Raw genomic sequence first — 22,713 nt, 5'->3', positions numbered from 1 at the left:
TTTAATAAGTATTCTCCCTAAGTTGCACTTAAGGGGGGGTGTTGGTATAGTTAAGGTGTTGTGCCCGATGATAACCTTACTTAGGTCCTAATTACATATATTACTTAAGTTTAGTTAATGATAACATTACACTTCAAAAATAACTTCACTTTTTCTGATTATATTATGCTATCACTTATCCACCTTTAATGGTCTTATTGCAGTATCACTTCTCCACCATTAGTGGTCTTATCACACTATCTTTTTTCCACCTTGTGTAGGTGATAGGTTGTGCATTGAATAGTATTGTGACGCTTGTAATTATTTTGTTTATTCACCTTGCCTTTATAAGCAAGACTTGGTATGTAGATTTTTATGCCCCTTAGCAATATCATCATTCTTGCATTAATGCAATATTCTTGCCTTTCTTCTATGAACATTATTTTGATCTTTCTTTTATCTTGGGATTGTTGCATAGTCAGTTAAAATTGTAATAAAACAATTATAATTGTGATAATAATACCCAATACTTATTTTAGAACTCCTAATTAAAACTTGAAATTAGAATTCATCTTTTTCATTACATAATTGTTTATTATAAATTTACAATATATAAACAAATAAAATAGCATTTTTACGAGATAATAAATGATATAAGATTCAAATTATTCATTAATGATTAGCAATTACATTATACATTGATATGTCTCAATAATAATAAGAAGAAGAAAAATATAAAAACTCTGAATGGTAAAATTTTATAATATTATATTTTACTTATTAATATCATATGATAGCATCTTTAATTTGCCTTCCATAATTTAAAAATCAATCCACTCTTCACCAAAATAGTATGGTTACACCTCCATACACATTTTCATTAACATAAAAGTTTCTCCAAAGTTATGAGAGCTTAGACATTGAATTTTAAATATTATGGTGTTGAAATGACTGAAACTTAAAGAGATATATATTATCAAATATTTTTACATGAAAATAATAGATTAAAAGAATTCTATTATTATTTTTCATATAAATACAAGTTTGTAAATTTTTAATTATATTAGTGTATTTTTATGTAACTAAATGGTTCGTGGTTGATATTTTTGCTATCAACCAAACTAAAACAAAAGTAAATAAATCATATTATAATAAATCATATTATTTATTAATAATATACATCTCATATTTATATGTTCATGATATATGTTCATATTATTTTATTTCGATCCAAATCCAAACCATTTTGAAAGTGTTTGAGTTAAAAAATTCTTTCCACTTGATGATGACGTAGGCGTTGCTTGTGATTTCACTGCAGTCAAAAAACACATAATTAATATCCAATCTATTTGATATAAGAATAATTTATTTTTATAAAAATAAATTTGTGATAGATAATATATAACAAAAATTATAAATATAAAAAAATTACTTAACAATTAAAAGCCACAAAATTTTACTTGAAAATTAAACATCTCAATATAGAAATCATTAAATTTGTATGTTTGCTTTCAAAAAAATATCTCTCTCTCTCTCCCTCTCTCACTTGAAAATTGAACATTTCAATATAGAAATCGTTGTATGTTTTATTTCAAAAATCTCTCTCTCTCTCTCTCTCTCTCTCTCTCTCTCTCTCTCTCTCTCTGTTATGAGTTTATGGTATTAAGGGGAGCACCCTTCATCAAGTGGTACTAGCGCTAGAGTTCTTGAGTGTGTGGACAGATCGCTGACTGTAAGGCAGTTTGCACCAAGATTGTGGTTTGGGTTGAGCATGTAGAGAGATCGCCGATTGTGAAGCAGTTGGCACTAGGGTTTCAACGGAAGCATGAAAATACCTCCACAAAGAGAGCATAGCAGAAGAGTTGTAGGTGTTACACCTGAGGGTTTTTGAGCCCTCTGAAGGCAAATGCAAGCATTGGAAGAACAAATGCGTAGAGGAATGAATCTTCTCGTAAGAGATGAAAGCGAGGATGAGGACGAAGTAGAAGAAAATATCAATGCAAAGGAAGTTCTAAATCCAGAGGAAGAGAGGCTTTTTAGGGCCATCTCCAAGATTGGAAAAAGACCTAAGTTTGAGGTTCCCACATTTTCAGAAAATCTTAACCCAGAGGAGCTAATCGATTGGATCAATGAACTAGAGTACTTTGAGTATGAAGATATTGATGATCCTAATAGGGTCAAGTATATGAAGGAAAAACTGTAGAGACATTCGAAGATCTGTTGGCAAGAGGTTCAATTGGAGCGAAATAGAAAGGGAAAGGACAAAATCACTAGATGGGATCGAATGAAAGTTAAACTGAAGCGACGATTCATTCCCATGGATTATGAGTTTGATTTGTCGAAAAAGGTTCAAGGGTTGAAGCAAGTGGAAAAATCTATTCAAGAGTATATCGAAGAGTTCTACCGAGTTCTCATCAAAACCAGCCATTCAGAAGCTGATAAGGAGAAAGTCGCCCATTATCTTAATGGGTTAAGGTCAAGCATTCAAGACAAGCTGAGTCCAATTTAAATGAAAAGTATTGAGGAGGCATACCACTTTGCACTAAAAGTTGAGGAGAAACTGAGCAAGAAGTTTGACAACAAGAATAGAGAAAGAGGTTGTGATGGAAGATCTGGCAGACGATCTTATGGAGGTCATAATGATGATCAGAAGAACAAGGATGAGGTTGGAAGTAGTAGTCAAAACCAAAGGGGAAACAATTTCAATCATTTCCATGATCAGAACAATAGAGATCAAAGATGAAGAGGTAGAGGGCAAGGATTTGGAAGAGGAGACTTCTGTGGGAAATGTTTTCACTGTGGAGAAGAAGGGCATAGAGCATTTAAATGTACCCAGCGCCAAGGAAGGACATATCGAAGAATAGAAGGCCAGGCCAGAGTTGCACATGTTGATGAAGATATCAGATCCTCACATTCTAAAGATGTTGAAAGAGGATAAGTCCTAGTTAATAGAAGAGTTCTACTGAGTGGTAAGAATGAACCTGATCAAAGAAGGAGCTTGTTTTGCACAAGGTGCAAATGTGAAGATAAGTGTTATGATGTGATCATTGATGGTGGAAGTACCGATAATCTAGTCTCAGAAATGATGGTCACCAAGTTGAAGCTGAAGAGGCAGAAACACCCGCATCCATACTGTATTGCTTGGGTGCAAGATGACCACAAGGTCATGGTCACTGAGCAGTGCTCCATGAAGTTCAAAATTGGAAGCTGCCAGGATGAGGTACTATGTGATATCATACCTATGGACATATGTCATATGTTGTCGGGTAGGCCGTGGTAGTTTGACAAGCATGTTGTACATGATGGGCGAGAAAATACCTACACTCTAACCAATGATGGAGTGAAACATAAGTTGAAACCCTTGAAGAATAAAGAAGAAAAGTTATGTAGTGTTGCCAGAATATGTTTTGTTGATGGAAAAGAGTTTCTCAAAGGTATGAAGCGTGAGCATGTGTGTTTTGTTATAATTCCAAAATATAGTAAAGAATAAATAGAGGAGGTACCTGCAGAAGTTGCAAATATGTTGGGAGAGTTTTTGGTATTGTATCACATAATGTACCTAATGGATTGCCCCCAATGAGGAAGATCAGTCACCAGATGGATTTGATTCTAGGAGCCAATTTGCCAAACAAGGCAGCGCACAAAATGACACCAACAGAAAGTGAAGAGTTGAACAGGCAAGTGCATGAGTTGTTGCAGAAGGGTTTGATTCAAGAGAGTTTGAGTCTGTGTGTTGTACCAGTCGTATTAGCACCAAAGAAGAATGGAGAATAGAGGATGTACACAGATTCTCGCGCTATCAACAAGATCACAATCAAGTACAGATTTCCATTGTCAATGATGGATGATATTATGGATTGTTTGAGTGGGGTTGAGTATTTCACAAAGATAGATTTGAAGAGTGGGTACCATCAGATCCGTATCAGAGAAGGTGATGTGTGGAAGACTACTTTCAAGACAAGGAAAGGACTATACGAGTGGTTAGTCATGCCTTTTGGGTTAATGAATGCACCGAGCACTTTCATGCAGCTCATGAATGAGGTGTTGAAGGAGTTCCTGGGTAAGTTTGTCATTGTTTACCTAGATGATGTATTGATCTTTAGTAAGACATTGGAGGAGCATTTGATTCATATTCACAAGGTGTTTAATAATTTGAGGGAAGAAAAGTTAATGATAAACCTGAAGAAGTGTAGTTTTCTAAAGGAGTTGGTGTACTTGGGATTTGTAGTCTCAGCAAAAGGTCTAAAAATGGACCCAGAGAAAGTGAAGGTTATCCTTGAATGGCCTACTCCAAGGAATGCAACTAAGGTAAGATCTTTTAATGGACTGGCTAGTTTTGTAGAAAGTTCATAAGAAGTTTTAACAGTATCTGTGGACCCCTGACTGAAACAATGAGAGGGGATAGGAAATAATTTAAGTGGACTGTAGAAGCAAATAAGAGTTTTAATCTGTTGAAACAGAAAGTTACTGAGCAGCCTATTTTAGCACTTCTTGATTTTAACAAGGTGTTTCAAGTAGATTGTGATGCTAGTAGTACTACAATAGTTGTTGTTTTGAGCCAAGAAGGTAGACCAGTTGCTTATTTCAATGAGAAATTGAATGATGCAAAAAAGAAAATATTCTATTTATGATCAAGAATGTTATGCTATAGTTCAAGCATTGAGGAAGTGGAGACACTATCTTCTTCCTAAGGAGTTTGTTTTGTACACTAAACATCAAGCTTTGCAATATTTGAATAGTCAAGGAAATTTGAACCAAAGGCATTTGAAGTGGGTTGAGTTTTTGCAGAGTTAATACATTTGTTTTGAAACACAAGAGTGAGAAGTCTAATAGAGTTGCAAATGCTCTTAATAGAAGACAACTTTTGCTAACAGAAATGCAAATAGAGGTGGTTGGGTTCAAGAAACTCAATACTTTGTATCCAGATGATCATGATTTTGGTGAAGCATTGAAGGCTTGTACAGAACTTGTTACACTTGACAAGACAAAGTGGTTGGATTTTATGATCCAGGATAGTATGTTGTTCAAAGGAAGCCAATTGTGCATTCCCAAAATTTCAATGAGAGAGAATCTCATTAAGGAGAAGCATAGTGGAGGATTGGTTGGACATTTTGGCAAAGATAAAACCATAGCTTTGGTGGATGAGAATTATTACTGACCACAATTGCAACAAGATGTGAAGAAGTTTGTACAAAGTTACAGAGTATGTCAGACGGCGAAAGGAGTGAAGCAAAATGCAGGGCTGTGTCAGTCATTACTTGTACCAGAGAAGCCATGGCAAGATGTTAGCATAGATTTTGTTCTTGGATTACCGAGGACACAGTGCGAGCATGATTCTATTTTTGTGGTGGTTGACAAGTTTTCAAAGATGACACATTTTATTCCATGCAAGAAGGCTAGTGATGTTGTTCATGTGGTAAGAGTTATTTTTCAGAGAAGTGGTGAGACTACATGATCTGCCAAAGAGTATAGTTTTAGATCGAAATACCAAATTTGTTGGGTATTTCTAGCATACATTATGGAAGAAGTTGAAGACCGATTTGAAGTTCAGTTCATCACATCATCCACAGACTGATGGACAAACAGAAGTTGTGAATCGCAGTTTGGAAAACTTGCTGAGATGTTTGGTTGGAGACAAGCCAAAAGGATGGGATATGATTTTACCATAGGCAGAATTTGCATATAATAATTTTGTCAATAGGAGTACTGGTAAATCACCATTTTAGATTGTATATGGGAGTAGTCCCAGAAATGCTTCTAAATTGAAGCAATTGGATAAAGGAGAGATAAGTAGTGCTAAAGCAGAAGATTTCGCTGAACATTTGAAGAACATCCATGAGGAGGTGAGGAAGCACATCATAAAGATGAATACGCAGTATAAGGCTAAGGCAGATGTGAAAAAGAGATATAAGGAATTTCAAATTGGAGATGAAGTCATGGTTCGTTTGAGGAAGGAGCATTTTCCAATGGGTACATATAATAAGCTGAAGATGAAGAATTTTGAACCATGCAAGATCATGAAAAGGCATGATTCTGGAAATGCTTATGAAGTGGAGTTTCCTGCTGAATTGAATATTTCACCAGTATTTAATATTTCAAATTTGACAGAGTATTATGACAAAGGTGATGGAGATGAAGTTGCAGAAGCGCAATGGAGTATTCTAACGGCTAGTTCAGTTACCAAGGAGATTGAGGAGATACTGAACAGTCGTATTGGCAAAAGTACAAGGAACAAAACTTATGAGGAATACCTGGTCAAATGGAAAGGGAGGCCAGTAGAGGATTCATCATGGCTATCAAGGGAGGAGGTTAACCATCTTGGTTTTCCTCTGAGCACCTGAGACATGACTGAATCACTTCTCAAATTACCATGGGTGTCTGATGTAGGAGTATCCTGGGTGTAAGAGCAATCTTACATCACCCAAAATATAAAAGCCTACAACGCAATGGTAACTTGCGAGCCTCTCATGTGGGAGGTCTTAGGTTCGAATCTACCTTTGCTTAACATATAATAATAGTTAATTCCAACAAATAATAATAATTAATTTAGGCTTCAGCCGTTTACCAATCAAAAAAAAAAGGACTAGTAGACAGGGTGGTTGCTATTTATGGGAACTTGCTATTTTTAGTAAGTTTTTCATATGAGCTTGGAATGTTCTCATTTTCTACAAAAAGGTCCATTTTAGAGTTGTAAGCCTACCATAAAAATCTCATTGCTCAAGCATAAGTATCGAAGAAGTTATTTCGGATTTTCGGCAGAAAAATTTGTAGAAAAATCTTCAGGCTCACTGTTGGAGGCCTTAGAGTGCCCGGATGAGGTTTGAAAACTCAATGGAAGGGCAACAACACAATTACAAGCATGTAGATCAAAAGCTGGTGTTTCCGAAAAGTGGCTATAATAGCCAATCGGAGCAACTATTCCTGAGTTATGGCCTTTCAAAGTTGGGCTGCCCGAAATATCTAAAAAAATTGTCAAAGATGTATTTGGCAGACTTTGTATGTATTGTTAGGGTCTATCAACCCTAAGTATTAAGTTTCATTGTCTAGAACCTTCCTGAGCAACATAAAATTGCCTATTTAAGAAAGGCCAGAACATTGTCTAGGATAGCTCTGGGTGATAGTTCGCAGCTTGTCTTGCAGATTATTGTAACAAAGGTGCCCATGTGGGATATCAAATTATACTTGTGAATTCTATAATACTGCATTTGTGGCGCAAATAAGAAGTCCATATTTTGTTCTCGCATTTGTTGTTGTTTCTTTGTTTTTGTCTTTGTTTCTGTCATGAGTTTATGGTATTAAGGGGAGCACCCTTCATCAAACACTTTAACCCTCTTCTTCATTCTTCACTTGATCATTCTTTCAAGGTTGACATGACTGTGGATCCTTTACTACAATATTTGGAGTTCTCTTTATCTTCAAAGAAGACATTTGAGTCTTTGGAGATTGGTATTCATGAGTCTCTTCATTTACTTGATACGTCACATTGCTTGTTCAGGTTCATCATACTTATGTGTGGGAGACTCTGATTCAATTTTCAGAGACATTGTATATTATGAGGTTTCTTCCTACAAATAGGTGGTCCATTTTGGAGTTCATACCAAAACCCTCTTTTAAATCATTAGGTTTCTTCATCATATAGATTATGAGTGTAATAATATATTGGGCAACTTTTGGAGTATGGATTTTTTATCTTCAAGTGGTTTTCCGCATGTAATTCATTGTGTTGTGGTAAGCTTGTTATTTTAATTAAGTTTTTGTAACCATTGCTAAAATCTAAGAATTTTTTTTGTAAATTTTGTCTAAGGAAAGAACCTACAATCTAGAGCCCAATGAGAAGCACACACGAGAGAGAGAGAGAGAGAGAGAGAGAGAGAGAGAGAGAGAGAGAGAGAGAGAGAGAGAGAGAGAGAGAGATTGGAAAAGAATAAATTATATTCTCAACACTATGATTAAGCCAAATAGCTGAAATATAATTAAAGTTCGCATGCTTATATAGGAAAGGCATTAAGAGAACATGAGCACATGTCCACCAAAGATGGATCGTCCTTCATTGTCTAATGAAGTATGTGCAACAATGTGAGGATGATAAGTCATAAGTCCACTAAAGGTGGACACAACACATAAAGTGACAATATGATAACTATCACCACCTAAAGTGGAATTCCTCATATAGTATGTGCTAATAAAGATGCAAACTCCTAAGTGTCTCAAATGCAAATTACTATGCCTATTATCATAAGTAAGCTTAAGTAAATTGTAGTTATATATCATTGCCCAACTTTTTTTTCTACAATAAATCAAAAAATACTAATAAATGGTTTGATCTAGATTATATTTTTACTTAACCTTCTAGTTTTCAAACTTGATTTTGGAATGAGTTTAATGAATCTATTTGATATGTCGAAATATGAATGAACGAAGAATTTTGATAATGCTTAGTAGATCAAAATAGTTTATGGGACTAAGAAGTGGTGACTTGTACCAATTGCAATTTTTTATTTACTTTAATATAAAAATTTAAAATAAGTAAATAAAATTCCAAAACTTTATTATAATAGTATATTATGGATTAAACTGAATGAACTACTTTCTCCAACACTTTGAGCCATGCATGATCCATTATAAAGATGAAGAAAGTAGACAATATGAGAAGAGAAGTCAAATGTTAATTAGCAAACTAGCATAGTTATGAAGATGCTCTATGTTATGAATCTAGATCTTTTCTAGTACAATTTATGATGTTAAAAATATTCTTAAGACTTTTTATGTGTTGTAAAAGTGTTGTTAATGGTGTGATAGTTTACTTTAGGTGTCTCTAGGTTGTTTTGCAATAGGCCCAACACCCTAATTTTGTTGCTTTAAATATATATAAAAGCATAGTTCTGAAGAGAGGGTAGATAAATAATATAAGTATCAGGAAGAGGGGGAGGGGATAACCAACCAAAATGTTATAAAACTACATGTATTTTTTAATAATGAGAGCTTTATTTTCCAATCATCTAAATCTAGATAAAACCAGATTCAAAAATTTTGATGAAGATGATAGTGATCATTTGCAATATAATGATTATTTAATATATTATATCTACTACTCATATCCTATTTCATAGTCATTTAATCTTAAAAGAAAAATTACATATTATCACGATATATTTGATAAGAGGACCTTTAATGAAGATTTATATTTATAAGGAAGTTAATTTGAACTATACTAATATAAATTAAATAAAATGAATGTAAAGAATCTTTAAAATTCTACCTTTTATTATAGCCTCTCCATAGTTGGTTCGCAAAACTTCTTCGAACGAGTCATCCTTATGTTTCTCATTCACTATATAAGAAATAAGAAAAAAGGAACGCCTAAGTTTCAAGTATTAAAGAGTTATACCACTTAAAATATTTGATATTAATAAAAGAAACTCACATAAATGTAAAAGGTTATTCTTGTGATCTGGGCTTGCATCAATTAATAACAAATCAATTGCTCGTGCATCCTTGTGTTTGACACAATCAATTGAATTTTCTGTATCCAGAAGAATTCCTGCAAGCTGATAAAAGAATTTATCATTATTATCATCTTAGTTTACATGTTTGAAATATTGTAATATTTTGCTTAAATGGTAAAATATCATACCAAAAGTTTCCTTAAAAAAGGAGCTTCCAATAGCTTATAACCTCGCTGGTAGTATTCATCTATAAGAAGTGTGCACTGAGAAACAACCTTATCAAAGTAATCACAAATAATAAATATTAGTTGTATGTAAGTAATTATGTAATAAAATGCTTAATTTATAATACAACAATCAAATTACCCCATCTTGATCCTTATTGTTATGGATATTGGTATGGAGTGCATCTTGTCCAATCATTATAACATTTAGTTTTTTTGCTTGGGAAAAACTCTCCATGTCCACCTAACCAAAACAATTGCAAACATTATATATAAAAATAGCATAATAATTTAAAAACGATAGATTATAAATAAGAAGTATGACTAATATTATGATTTAATATGATTAAATAAAAATTTGAGAAATACATTTTAACAAATAACATGTTTATTTTAATAGAATATTCAAGTGAAATAATATTTATAAATAATAATCTTATATTTAATTATTAATATATTTAATGGTTTAGTCTTGATATAATTTCATTTGTTCATGTCTATATTATGTTTTCATACATTTTATATTCATCCATCCTTATTTACACTCACTTTCATATATTCATATCTTTCTTTGAAACTACCATCTACCATTTAACTTCAATCTTCACTATTTCATATTTTAGTCAATCTTATGATGTTTAGCAATGAACTTAAAATTATAATTATATATAGGTAGCTAGATCATCCTAACAACTATAGACAAGTGTCCACCTTAATCTAAGTGGCATCGAAGGAACAAGTATGGTATAGATAAGACGTGTAAGACGATTATTATCAGCATGTAGTATAGTGTTTGTTGTTGAATTGTTAATTACTTCTGAAGAACTTAAAGATTATGCTACTCTCATATATTAGGTATGAAGGAGGTATTAACCCTTTTAAGAATGCCTAAATGGCTATGACAACAACCTTTAATTTGTGTTTGTCAGTGTGTGGAACAATCGTCAAGTGCATATGGGAGGTATGAGCTTTAAGGTGGGCATCATATCCCAAGCAAGAAGGATAAGTTGGAAAGGGAAAATAATGGAAAGGCAACATAAGGATCTTATTAATGCAAGCACAACCATGTTACTAGGAAGTGAAAGGCTTTAAAAAAATTCTTTGATGGTTCAATAGAGAGAAGCTCTTGCCTCCATAAAATCAAGTATGATAGTGATCATGATGTATTTAACTTTAGAGGATCATTTTAAGAGCTTTAATCATTACTACTTTGCCCACTTGAACCACTTTCGACAGAAAACCCTTAGTAGTTGTCCCTTTCTACTTGTTTGGCTCGCTTTATCAATGAACCAAAAGTTTTGTCTATGAAAAGATCTTGTAAGGCCTTCATCCCACTCCATTAAGAGCTCATATTATGGCTTTATCAATCTCATCTTTTTGTATGCCATTTAAAATCCATTAAGGTCTATAGTGTTCAAGGTTTGTGTCTGAGTACTTCTTGTAAGATATTGTGTTCTCCTACAAGAGTGTCTGTCAAGAAAACTAAGAGCCTCATGTGGTGATGCTTTCCCATTAAAAAGGAAAAATGAAAAAAACATGCCCCTTGTTGGATATCAACCCAAAGTCTACCCCTAATATTGGTGCTAAAACTAGCTCTTCTTTCTATCCGTCTAAAACCAAATCTCGAAATACCCAAAGTTCTTCCCTTCAAAAGGATGTTGTTGTGAGCATTTGCACCCTTAAAATAGCCCTTCAAGGACTCTTTCTACTCCAACAATCACACGTTAAGAAAAGTCTCATTGGGAATCTAAAAATCCCCAATGCCAAAGTTTTTAGTTCTCCCATGTGTGCCTATCTTAAGGCTGTGGATTTTTTGAGCAAGTTTTGCATGTGTTACTTTTTTCAAATGGTGTTAAGGGTTATAAAATCATCCACCCTACCCCTCACAAGTTTTTATTAAGAAGAGTGTTTGTTTTATGAAGAAATCTTCCAGGTCCACCCTTAATGCCTATTGTCCTTTTACATTCTCATTAGAGTCACTTGGGCTTGCTAATAATATGTTTAAGGATCCAATTATTGTTAGAATTAATAATCTTTCCTTGGTTGTATTTATTTATTTATTGGGATAAACCAAGGTATCCCTTATGTATTATTTATTTGTCCTCTAGTCCACATGTAAAGGACATGTCATTTTTGTCCTATTCTCCACTTGTGAGGACAACTCATTTTTTGTATTTACTTTAATAAGGAAAATAGATATTCCTCCTTAAGAGGAACTTGACACTTTGCACACACCTTTTATGAATGTGGCATTCATAGAAATGGGAGTTGCACATGCAAAGACATGCAACTCCTTTCTCATCTCTTTAAAAGAGATGCTTCTCTCTCTCATTTTCATCTAGTCTCCATTATTCACATCAAGTTTTTGATGCTATTGTAAATGAGCTATTTTGCTGCATTTCTTCTCTCTCTCTTTCTCATTCTTAGGCTTTTGCCTCATTCATAATACTCACAAGGGGTTTTCTTTGCTTTCCCCTTATCAAATCCTTGTCTCTTGTGTTGCTTATCTTTGGTATTGCTCCATTGATCTTGTATCATTTGTATGGTAAAACTCTTCTTGCTCTCTTGGATTAAATCTATTATTTCATGCTATTTCATTTTATTATATTTTATCATTTCAATCACTTTTTCTAACATGGTATCACAGCTTTCTAATCTTTGTTTTAAGCTTTTGTGAAAGTTACCATATTGGAGAACTTTGTTGAAAGGAGAAGTGAAGAAAAAAATTCATATCTATTTTTTTTGCAAGTTTTTTATTCAATCTTCAAATTTTTTTTAACCCTCTTTGGAAGGTTTACCGCCAAAGAGTTCTTCATTTTTATTTTTTCTAACCTCCTTTGGAAGGCTTGCCGCCAAAGGATTCTTTATTTTTAATTTTTTTTATTATATCTAACCCTATTTTTGTTGCAAGCTTTTTAAGTTTTTAAAATTCAAGTTTTTTTCTGTTTTTGTTTTAGAAAAGAAAATACAGCAGTTTGTATTTTTCTTATATCTCATAATCTATGATCCGGGTTTGGTTGAAATTTTAACAGCATTTAGAAAACATAAAAACGAAAAAAACCCTTTAAATTTCATTTGTATCAGAATAGTATTGCAAAAGTTATTGTACTATATGTGTAGTATTATTTGTTTTTCAAGTTTTAAAACAACAGTTCGTATTTTTATGATATCTCTCAATCTGTGATCTAGGTTTGGCTGAAATTTGAACAGCATTTAGAAAACATAAAAATGAAAAAACCCTTTAAATTTTATTGAAAATAGAGTTAAATTAAAAAAGTTATTGCTCTCTGTGTGTAACACATTTTTCCAGTTTTTGAAATTTTTATTTTTCCTGTTTCTTCAATCTGACCAGTGGTTTTGCAAGGAACATTTTAGTTTTTAATTTTGACTCTCTAAATCTCTTAATAATTATTTAACATTCTTGTGGATAATAAGTCTCACTTTTTTATTTCAAATCTATTATTTAAATTTTAAACGTAATTTTTAAATCATGTTGACTTTAATTCCAAAAATCAAGTTAAATAACTCAAACTATCATGCTTGGAAAACTCATCTTTCGTTTATATTTTGTTTTAAGCATATTTTAGATGTTGCTACTGACCCTTCTGTAGTTCCTAGTACCTCAGCTACACAAGATGAAAAAAATGCATGGAATACTAAAAATGAGGAAGCCCTTGGCCTCATTGGTATATCTCTTAACCCAGATTTATATGTTCTAATTTCTCATTGCACTAATGCCCATGAAGCTTGGGATATTTTAAAGCAATCGTATGACATGCCATCTGAATCACGCAAGATTCAATTGCAAGACAATTTGGAAGACTTGAGGTATATTGATTTCAAATCCATGGATGAATTTTTACTTAAATTTGATTATATTAAAAATCAACTAATTGGATTAAGTGTTACTCTCACTGATATTAGATTAATTACAATTATTTTTAAAAAATGTCTTCCTAGACAATTTCAATAATTTATTACTAATGTTCATTCTCAACTTGCTATTTCTACTTTGTCTACTCAATTAATTTATAGTATTTTTCAAAATTTGTTACGTCAAGAGGAAGCTAAGTTGTTACAATTTGGTACTCTTAGATCTAATGAACATGCTTTTGTGTCTAAAAGTCAAAATCAGAATTTCAAATTTTCTAATAATGATTCTCCCAATACTTATAATAATAATAATCACAATAATCATCCAAACACTCATCGTAATAATACTCATCAATCTAATAAAAAACTCCACTGTACTTATTGTGGGAAAGATGGTCATGTAACTAATAATTGTTTTTAAAAACAAAAAGATAAGCAACCTATCAATAACAATAATCAAAACTCTCATCCATCTCGTCATGTTTTTACTGTTAGTTACAATGTTCCTAAAAAATTTAGAATGGATTATTGATACTGGTGCATCTCAACATGTTACTTTTAATAAAGAAGTGTTTGATTATTTAAAACCCGATCCTTCTAATATTCCAATTCAATTAGATGATAATCATAATTGCAAAGTTGAAGGATTTGGTAATGTTAGTATTCCAAATGGAAAATTACATGATGTCCTTTATATTTCTGAGTTGAAATACAATCTTCTTTCTGTTATAAAATTATGTCAAAATTACAAAGTTGAGTTTCATAGGGACATGTGGTCTGTTATTGATCCTAACACTAATGAAGTTGTTGCTAATGCTAAGTTAGGCCATGATAACTTATTTAAATTTTCTGGGTTCACCTCTTCTAGACACTCTTTGCACAAAGATATTACTTTTAATATGGAGCATGAAAGGCTTGCTCATTTGAAAAATGAGCATATCTCATCTAATATGGTTGAAAATTTACCTCCTATTGCTTCATCTAAGATGGCATGTACAAAGTGCATGAGTGAAAACATGCAAAATACCAAAGGTTATCAAGCTTATAATCCTATTACTAACAAAGTGCACATAGCACGAAATGTTTGTCTTGCAGGAAATGGTGTGCATGATTCTTCTAATGCTCAAAATGAACAAGTTCATGGAAGCAGAATTGTGTTAGTGGAGGACCAACCTCCTCTAAACCCTACTCCTCATATATCTACCTTTATTCCTCCTATTCTTTCTTACAATGGTAATGGTAATGATGCATTTATAGATCATGGTAATAATGCTAATATTGATAATGGTAATAATGCTAATGTTGAAACAAATGATGCATTCATACATCATGACTCTTCCTTTAGTGATAAATTTGTTACCAGAAAAAATAAATGGTTTCAAAAAGTACTTAGTAAAAGAGATCAATTTTTAAAATGGGTGGACTTCAACTTAGGAGGACTAATTACTGCAAATATTGTTTGATGTTAATAATTCTCTTTCATCATCTTTGGCATTTCTCTTTAGTATGTTGCCTAAAAATTATGTTCTATATATGATCTTAATTCTATTTGCATGTTTCATACCATGATAGTTTAGGTATATTTATTCATGTGTATATATGGGGGCCCACATATATATCCTGATAAATATACAAATTATTATGTCTCTTGTGACTTATCAAATATGAGTGCATTCTTTATTTCACATAAGTAAATTTATTTTATTTATTTTTCTTATTCCTTGGGATTATGAGTTATTATACACTATTGCCTTCAACATTTATTTTGTTCTACTGATTGGCACATAAGTGCAGTTTATGCTTTTTTAGCATCATTATATTGTCATATTGGCACTTTATGGTTAATACCATTTATTATTGGAGTTTTCCTCCAATTTTAGTTAATTTGACCCATCTTGAAGGCATTTTACTCTTATTTGAAGGCAGTCAATTGATAATACTCATACTCCTCCCCTTTGATATCTTTGAAAACATGCCATATAATGTTATGTATACTTCTTTGCTTAAATCATGAGTCATGCAGGTTATGGATTGATCACCCATTAACTTGCAGTACAATGACTTATTAGTGGACTGTCTATATCCACATGATTGAAGCATTGTTGATGTTGGATTCATTAGCTAGCCTTTTCTATGGTCTTTTCTTGAAATTTTTTATAACATATTTGTTCTTTGCAAAATATGATTTATCTTGATTTATTTGCGGTACCAAGTTACACTTATATTTACTCTATGAGAATTTACTTATACATAAAAAGTTTCTAACTTGAATATAAGATGAAATTATCCTTGTGGATAGTTGCCTTTGTTTCTATGTTTCAAGTAATCCATCAAGACACATACAAGATATCATTATTTGTTGTACAAATCCTATGCCACATGAATCCACTTGAAGATGTAACACACTTGAAGAATTATCAACTTGTCTTGGCTCTCCAATGATGTACCCATGATAATAAGAAACCTCTTGCACAATGAAGATATTTCAAAAAAAAATCAAGTTGTAATATTGTAAATTAGTTTTGACAACATCTCCCCAAGTAAAGATTAAAGGGGGGTGTTAGAATTAATAATCTTTCCTTGGTTGTATTTATTTATTTATTGGGATAAACCAAAGTATCCCTTATGTATTATTTATTTGTCTTCTAGTCCACATGTAAAGGACATGTCATTTTTGTCATATTCTCCACTTGTGAGGACAACTCATTTTTTGTATTTCCTTTAATAAGGAAAATAGATATTCCTCCTTAAGAGGAACTTGACACTTTGCACACACCTTTTATGAATGTGGCATTCATAGAAATGGGAGTTGCACATACAAAGACATGCAACTCCTTTCTCATCTCTTTAAAAGAGATGCTTCTCTCTCTCATTTTCATCTAGTCTCCATTATTCACATCAAGTTTTTGATGCTATTGTAAATGAGCTATTTTGCTGCATTTCTTCTCTCTCTCTCTTTCTCATTCTTAGGCTTTTGTCTCATTCATAATACTCACAAGGGGTTTTTTTTGCTTTCCCCTTATCAAATCCTTGTCTCTTGTGTTGCTTATCTTTGGTATTGCTCCATTGATCTTGTATCATTTGTATGGTAAAACTCTTCTTGCTCTCTTGGATTAAATCTATTATTTCATGCTATTTCATTTTATTATATTTTATCATTTCAATCACTTTTTCTAACAATTATACCTAGGCATATTCTTGGTGATAATGTATCTTCTTTTTCTATTTCAAATACTAAGAATGATAATGAGAATTTACTTCCTTTCCTAGTCAACATTCATAGGTTTAGGACTCTCCTCTTGAATCCCCAAGCACATATCCATTGCAAGCTTGACAAACACTACATATTGTAAGAAGTTAGGTTGTAGATCCATCAAACAATAGCTAGACACCTTCACAATTTAAAGGACATTCATATGTTTAGACTAGTTATGCCTTCGATCTAAAGCCTTAAACAAATATAACATTCATATTACCATGAAAACAAAGTATAGAACTCCTTAGTTAGGAAGCACCCTTGGGATCTACTTCCCCTTCCCAAGGGAAGGAAAGTTTATTAGATAATATATATTATGGGTGTATTAGTGGATAAGTTCAAAGCAAAGTTGGTTTCAAAGAATTTTTTCTAAAACTTGGTGATTACTCTAAAAAGTTCAAAGTTGGTGAAAAACTATTCAATATATAATTATAAAATAGTGCTAACATCCTAAACAATGATGGAATTCAATGTAAATCATAAAATAGCTCACGACATATACAAAATTTAAATACAAGTATATTGATGACATCGATTATACAATTGTCAAAATATAGTAATTCCAACAACCTTTTTATTCTAGTCCCAACATTAATTTTTAGGTGACATTGAGATAGTTCAATTGTCTTCTCTCTAGATTTGTAATTTATGGATGAGTGGTTGTTTGATTTAGTCTTTTACTATCAATGCCCTATCAAGATCCATTTCCTTTTACATAATTTAAGGTTGTTAATTCAATCAACACCGTAATTGATGTTTTCATTTAGTTGCTCCTTATGACATAAAAAACATTGTAATATTCATATTTGAAATACAATGAATACAATGAGATTATCAATGATCTATATCTTTGTAGTTGTTTAGAAAATTTCACATAGTATCAGAGCATAGGTGCTAGGAGAATATTTCTTGATTGCAAAAATTGAAGATCATATCAACTTTCACGAATGAAATTTTCAATGTCTGTCATTTTCATGTCATTCAGTTATTTTGAATGGAAGCCTATAATTCTAGTTCAACCCACAAGAAGAGGCTTGTGAAGAGGCTTGTGTCGAAAAACTATGGCAATAGAGGTTGGATTGAGTTCTACACTACTAACAGGCCAAGGTTATGCTCTCTTCGCATGGGTCTTGCCTTCATTTCCTCTCTAGTAACGCATTGTTTTTTGTGGATTTGTCATGCCTCTTTGTGCAAATGCTTCTTTGGTTTCATAGTTGATCAAATTTTGACATTTGATACCTGTATTTTCAATAAGCAATTTATTATTACATGATTGAGTACTGTCGTTAGGGTCACTCCTACAAACTCATGTGTCATTTTCATCATCGAATGATAGATGTTTTGTCTCTTTTTGTCATTGATTTATTGTTTGGGAGAACATATGCATATTATTGACTATTGTATCTTTGATTTGATTGATAAATATTTTGCCTTTGTTTGTCATCTATTCATTGTTCGAGTAGTGTCGTTGAGGACATTCATGCATATTGATATTGATCTTGATCTTGGTTTATGAGGAGTCTTTTCATTCAACACTATCACACTTGTGATTTGACAAATGTTCACAACTTTTCTTGTCACAAAAGATTTTATTTCTATAGATTTTGAGGGGGGGTGGGTGGGTTGTTCCCAGTGATTTTCCCTCTTTCCTCCTTACTTCGTTACCTTTTATTCATTTAAGTTGGAATTAAGAGGGTTGTTATTGTATAGTAACTCCAACAACCTATTTAGTTCAGTCCCAACGGCGATTTTTAGGTGACATTGAGATAGTTCAGTCATCTTCTCTATGGATCCGTAATGTATGGTTGAGTGGTTGTTTTAATTAGTCTTCACTATAATGCCCTATCAAGATCCATTTCCTTCTACATAATTTAAGGTTGTTAATTCAATCTGTACTGTGATTGATGCTTTCATTTCTTTGCTCCTTAAGATACAAAAACATTGTAATATTCATATTTGAAATATAGTGAATACAATAAGATTTTCAATGCTCTGTATTCTTTTATAATTGTTCTGTAATATCTATTTATTATCTACAATGTTCTATATTCTTGTTACTTCTAGTTGACCTATACAGAGATAGTTGTTCAGAAAATTTCATGGGAATCTCTTACAATTAAGCAATAAGGGTGATTTACAACACACTAGAAGAACCACACGTGCTTTCTAAACATCTCCATAGATTTTATTAGCGCTAAATATGATCAACACTATCCAACCATATGGGAATCTAAGATCCACCCCTAAAAACTACGAGATAACAATTAATCAATCAAGAAACAAAAATGTGAAATAAAGTGAATATAATTCAATAGCAATTCATATCACTACATCTATATAAATAATTAATATTACCAATCAATGATATCAATGGTATAATTTAATATTAAAATTTAAAATAAATTTTATTTATGTAACAAAGATTCAACCAATAAAAATATAAGAATTTGTTTTCCCAAATCTATCAAATTGATATAATTTGATATTAAAATTTAAAATAAATTTTATTTATATAACAAAGATTCAACCAATAAAAAATAGTGAAGGACTTACGGGTTCAACAACATTAATCAAAATTCAAGCACATACATCACATACTCCAGTGTGATAAGAACTCTGTTTTCACAAATCTATATAAATTTTATTTATATGACAAAGATTTAACCAATAAAAATTAGTCAAGGGTTCAGGTTGGAATGAAAACAAATGAGGAGAAAGGGCTTAGAATACCTCGTCTACAAAGAGCAAAGATCGAGCGTCTATGCCGACATGGTGGAAGAGGCAAGCAGCCTGCTTCTGCTCTCGCATTTGTGTTCGCTTCATGTTTATCACAGGCACTGCTTCTGCATCCCCTGTTTCTGCCAATAACCATGCATATCCTATCGTGGCTACCATTGAGCTTGTTGCTGCACAAAACAAATTATAAATGATGATGACATCATACGATTTATGTGAAGATTTTGCAGAACGAAGTGTTCTTTTTAATTGGAAACTGATAACATCTGATATGTTTACACCTCTTAGGAATAAGAATTTACAAAATTTCTCTAAAGAATTTACTAATCTCAAAACATAAAATTTGATAGTTTCAACACCTTAATATTAAATTTATTAAAGTTTATCTATAAAGACCCTTGTTACAACAACCCACAAATAAAAAATAGATCTTGGTAGTTTTTGGCAATGTCAGTGCAAAGAAAATAATTTTAGTAGGCCCCGCTCTATCCTACACTTCCTCTTTGTTTTTTCAATAAATTTTGTATCCATATTTCAATTCAGCTTTTTGCACTTGCAGTTAAAAATTGGACAATATAACAGATATCTGAATGAAATCAAACACCAATTTATGCACTAGACAGCTGCAATCTATTTTCAAATTTCAAAAGATTTTGTTCTAATCTCTATATCGTATGAGCTGTTCTACAGTTTAGTTTTTTGTAATAGTCTATACTCATTTTATAGTTGGCAATATCAGTGGATGAATTTTTTTACAGACAGCGTATGCTGACTGCTTTTTATCCTCGCTGTATTATTTTTCTGCTTTTTATCCTCACTGTATTATTTTTCTGACTTTAAGCTTTTTGACCAACTGAAAAAAGATTTTATAGTCTATACTCATTTTATAGTCGGCAATATCAGTGGATGAAATTTTTTACAGACAGCATATGCTGACTGCTTTTTATCCTCACTGTATTATTTTTCTGACTTCAAGCTTTCTGATCATATTTCTATTCTTGTACTTTTTCATCTTGATGATGGATCGTGTAATATGATCTGAAATGTTGATGGTAAAAAAACACACACAATCAAATCCAGAAAACAATTTATTTACAAATGGATTGTGGAAATTGAAAAAAGATTGTTTGAATTTGCGAACTCGTAGTTTAGATTATGTTCTACGATCAATTCATATTTCAAGATCATTACATTGCAGAGGCACTAAGATGGATAATCAAATACATTCCAAATATTGATTAAAAAAATATACGCCTAATTCAATAGTATATACAGTTTCCAGAAATTATATTGATCTACAGAACAGATTGTGGAAAAAATAAGCCAATTATTATGGAGGGAAACTCCTCAAATGAAGAAGAAATAATTGATTGTTTCTTACAGGGGTTAGTTGCAGAGAGAACAATTTTAGCATGCCCTGGCGCTCCACCCTTGACTCTGTCTCTCTGCTTCTTCAAGAAATTGTTGAGGCAACTCACATCCTGCTTCTCAGATGCAATTCCAGAGCGGAGCGTAGCAAGAGCAGCAGGAGCACCACAATACGGAGAAGCAGAAGCCGATCTGACATGTATCTGCATTGATCTTCTCGGTGGCGAAAGGACTCCAACAGCACTCTTCTCCTCTTCTCCCCCATTACTGTACTTCTCCTCTGTTCCCCCGTTGCTATACTTCTTCTCGTTTCCCTCACTCCTATGCTTCTTTTTTAGCACATCTCCCAGCGTTTTATGCCCTTCGTTACTCTGGCGACCCGGCACCGGCGGCTTGGAAGGACGAGAACCCACCTTCTTTTGCAAAGAAGACTCCTCTGGATGCGATTCCTCCTTTTTCAAAATGTTCCCGAACCAGTTCTGGACATTGTTCTCCTTTGATGTGAGCGAATTGGGGACGCCACTAGATCTGGAAGAGGGCAAATTAGGGCGGGAATCTGAGGTGAAGGAACTGGAGGCAGCATTTAATCTGGAAGAGGGCAAATTTGGGCGGGAATCTGAGGTGAAGGAACTGGAGGCAACATTTAATCTGGAAGAGGGCAAATTTGGGCGGGAATTTGAGGCGAATGAATTGGGAACGGCATTTGATCTGGGCGAATTCGAGCGGAAATCTGAGGTGATCGAATTGGGGGCGCCGGTAAATCTGGAAGAGGGGAAATTTGGGTGGGAATCGAGCTTTGCAGAGGCAGACAGAGGGGAAGAATCAAAAGAACGTCTTGCGGAGCGAGAGAGATGCTCATGCCGAGCGTAATTAAGAATTGAAGGCCCTGGAGAGGGTTGGGAGTGGAAAGACCGTCGGGCGGCCGAAGAAGAAACAATTTGCCGCGCCTCTTCCAGCCATTCCTGCGTTCGACGGCTACGGCTCGCACCACTGTCTCTACCTTGAATGTTCTTCTGGTTAAGCTCCAATTCTTCATCTTTCTCCTCCTCCGCGTACTCTTCTTCTTCTTCCTCGTCATCTTCATTGGCGAGATCATTGTTTCGAGATGGAATTGGAGAGTAATTGACTGTGTCGCCAAAGAAGAAGCGATCGTTCATGAAAGCAGAGAGATCTGGAAGGGGCTCCGCATCTGGACGCTTTGTGCGGCGAGACTCGCCCAGGCTTTTTCTTCTTCCTCGTTCTTCGCCCATGGTGGATTTCAGGGTATGGAATTACGGGGTAATGGCGTTTGAATGAGAATGATACAGCCATGGGAGGGTAAATGGGGGAAAGATCGATGATGACGATGCGGGAGAACAAAAGACGGGGGCAAACGGCAGGGGACATATGCTTGCAGACAACCATTTTAATGAAAACAATGGCAGCGGAAAACTCGACGATGAAAATTAATGCAGGAGCTGAGAACAATGCTCATCGTATCTGTTGCTTTTATACCGTCGCGGACCGGCTGGTTTTGGAAAGGATTATTGTGTTGTTTCGAATTGGAAACTTCAAAATTGGTGAAATGAATGTTTTTATTGTTTCGAGATATATTTCGTTTTTATAGCTGGCTTATGCTTATGTATAATGGGATTATTCGATGCACATAAGACTTTTACAAGGTTTGACTTTTTTATTTTTATTTTGAAAATATAAATTTTCAAGTCAAGTGCATGTCTAATAGCGAAACAATCGATTAGGCTAACTTCGCATATCTATCATTTTTAATTCGTATGGCGAAATTTGTCAATTTTTCCGGTGAATCTTTGTAGATGAATGAAGAGCTTAAAGC

At 33.2% G+C, this 22,713-nt stretch overlaps 1 protein-coding gene across 1 annotated transcript; it reads right to left on the bottom strand.

Moving 5' to 3' along the window:
* Window positions 1–1,133: 1,133 nt before the first annotated feature.
* LOC149543131 (uncharacterized) lies at window positions 1,134–22,433 on the bottom strand. Its single transcript, XM_089796248.1, has 7 exons — window positions 20,896–22,433; window positions 19,509–19,684; window positions 9,792–9,893; window positions 9,614–9,700; window positions 9,404–9,527; window positions 9,239–9,310; window positions 1,134–1,291 (listed from the first exon to the last, which is right to left on the bottom strand). Exons 1-7 carry the CDS (start codon window positions 22,130–22,132, stop codon window positions 1,200–1,202), a joined length of 1,890 nt encoding a protein of 629 aa, XP_089652374.1. The 5' UTR covers window positions 22,133–22,433; the 3' UTR covers window positions 1,134–1,199.
* Between the last annotated feature and the right edge of the window lie 280 nt (window positions 22,434–22,713).

The sequence above is a fragment of the Cupressus sempervirens genome, chromosome 8 (genome assembly GCF_028749045.1).
Source record: "Cupressus sempervirens isolate cs-2001-9-10 chromosome 8, ASM2874904v1, whole genome shotgun sequence".
In the NCBI taxonomy this organism is placed as follows: Eukaryota; Viridiplantae; Streptophyta; class Pinopsida; order Cupressales; family Cupressaceae; genus Cupressus; species Cupressus sempervirens.
Note: the sequence above shows the minus strand (reverse complement) of the source record. Positions and strands in the feature narration are given on the sequence as shown.

Excerpts from the sequence above, each read along its gene's own strand:
- LOC149543131 (XM_089796248.1), bottom strand. The coding sequence starts at position 22,132 with ATGGGCGAAGAACGAGGAAGAAGAAAAAGCCTGGGCGAGTCTCGCCGC. Across the intron at positions 9,894-19,508 it reads CTTTGCTCTTTGTAGACGAG|GTGGACATGGAGAGTTTTTC; the intron begins GTATTCTAAGCC and ends TGTTTTGGTTAG. Across the intron at positions 9,311-9,403 it reads GAATAACCTTTTACATTTAT|TGAATGAGAAACATAAGGAT; the intron begins GTGAGTTTCTTT and ends TTTCTTATATAG.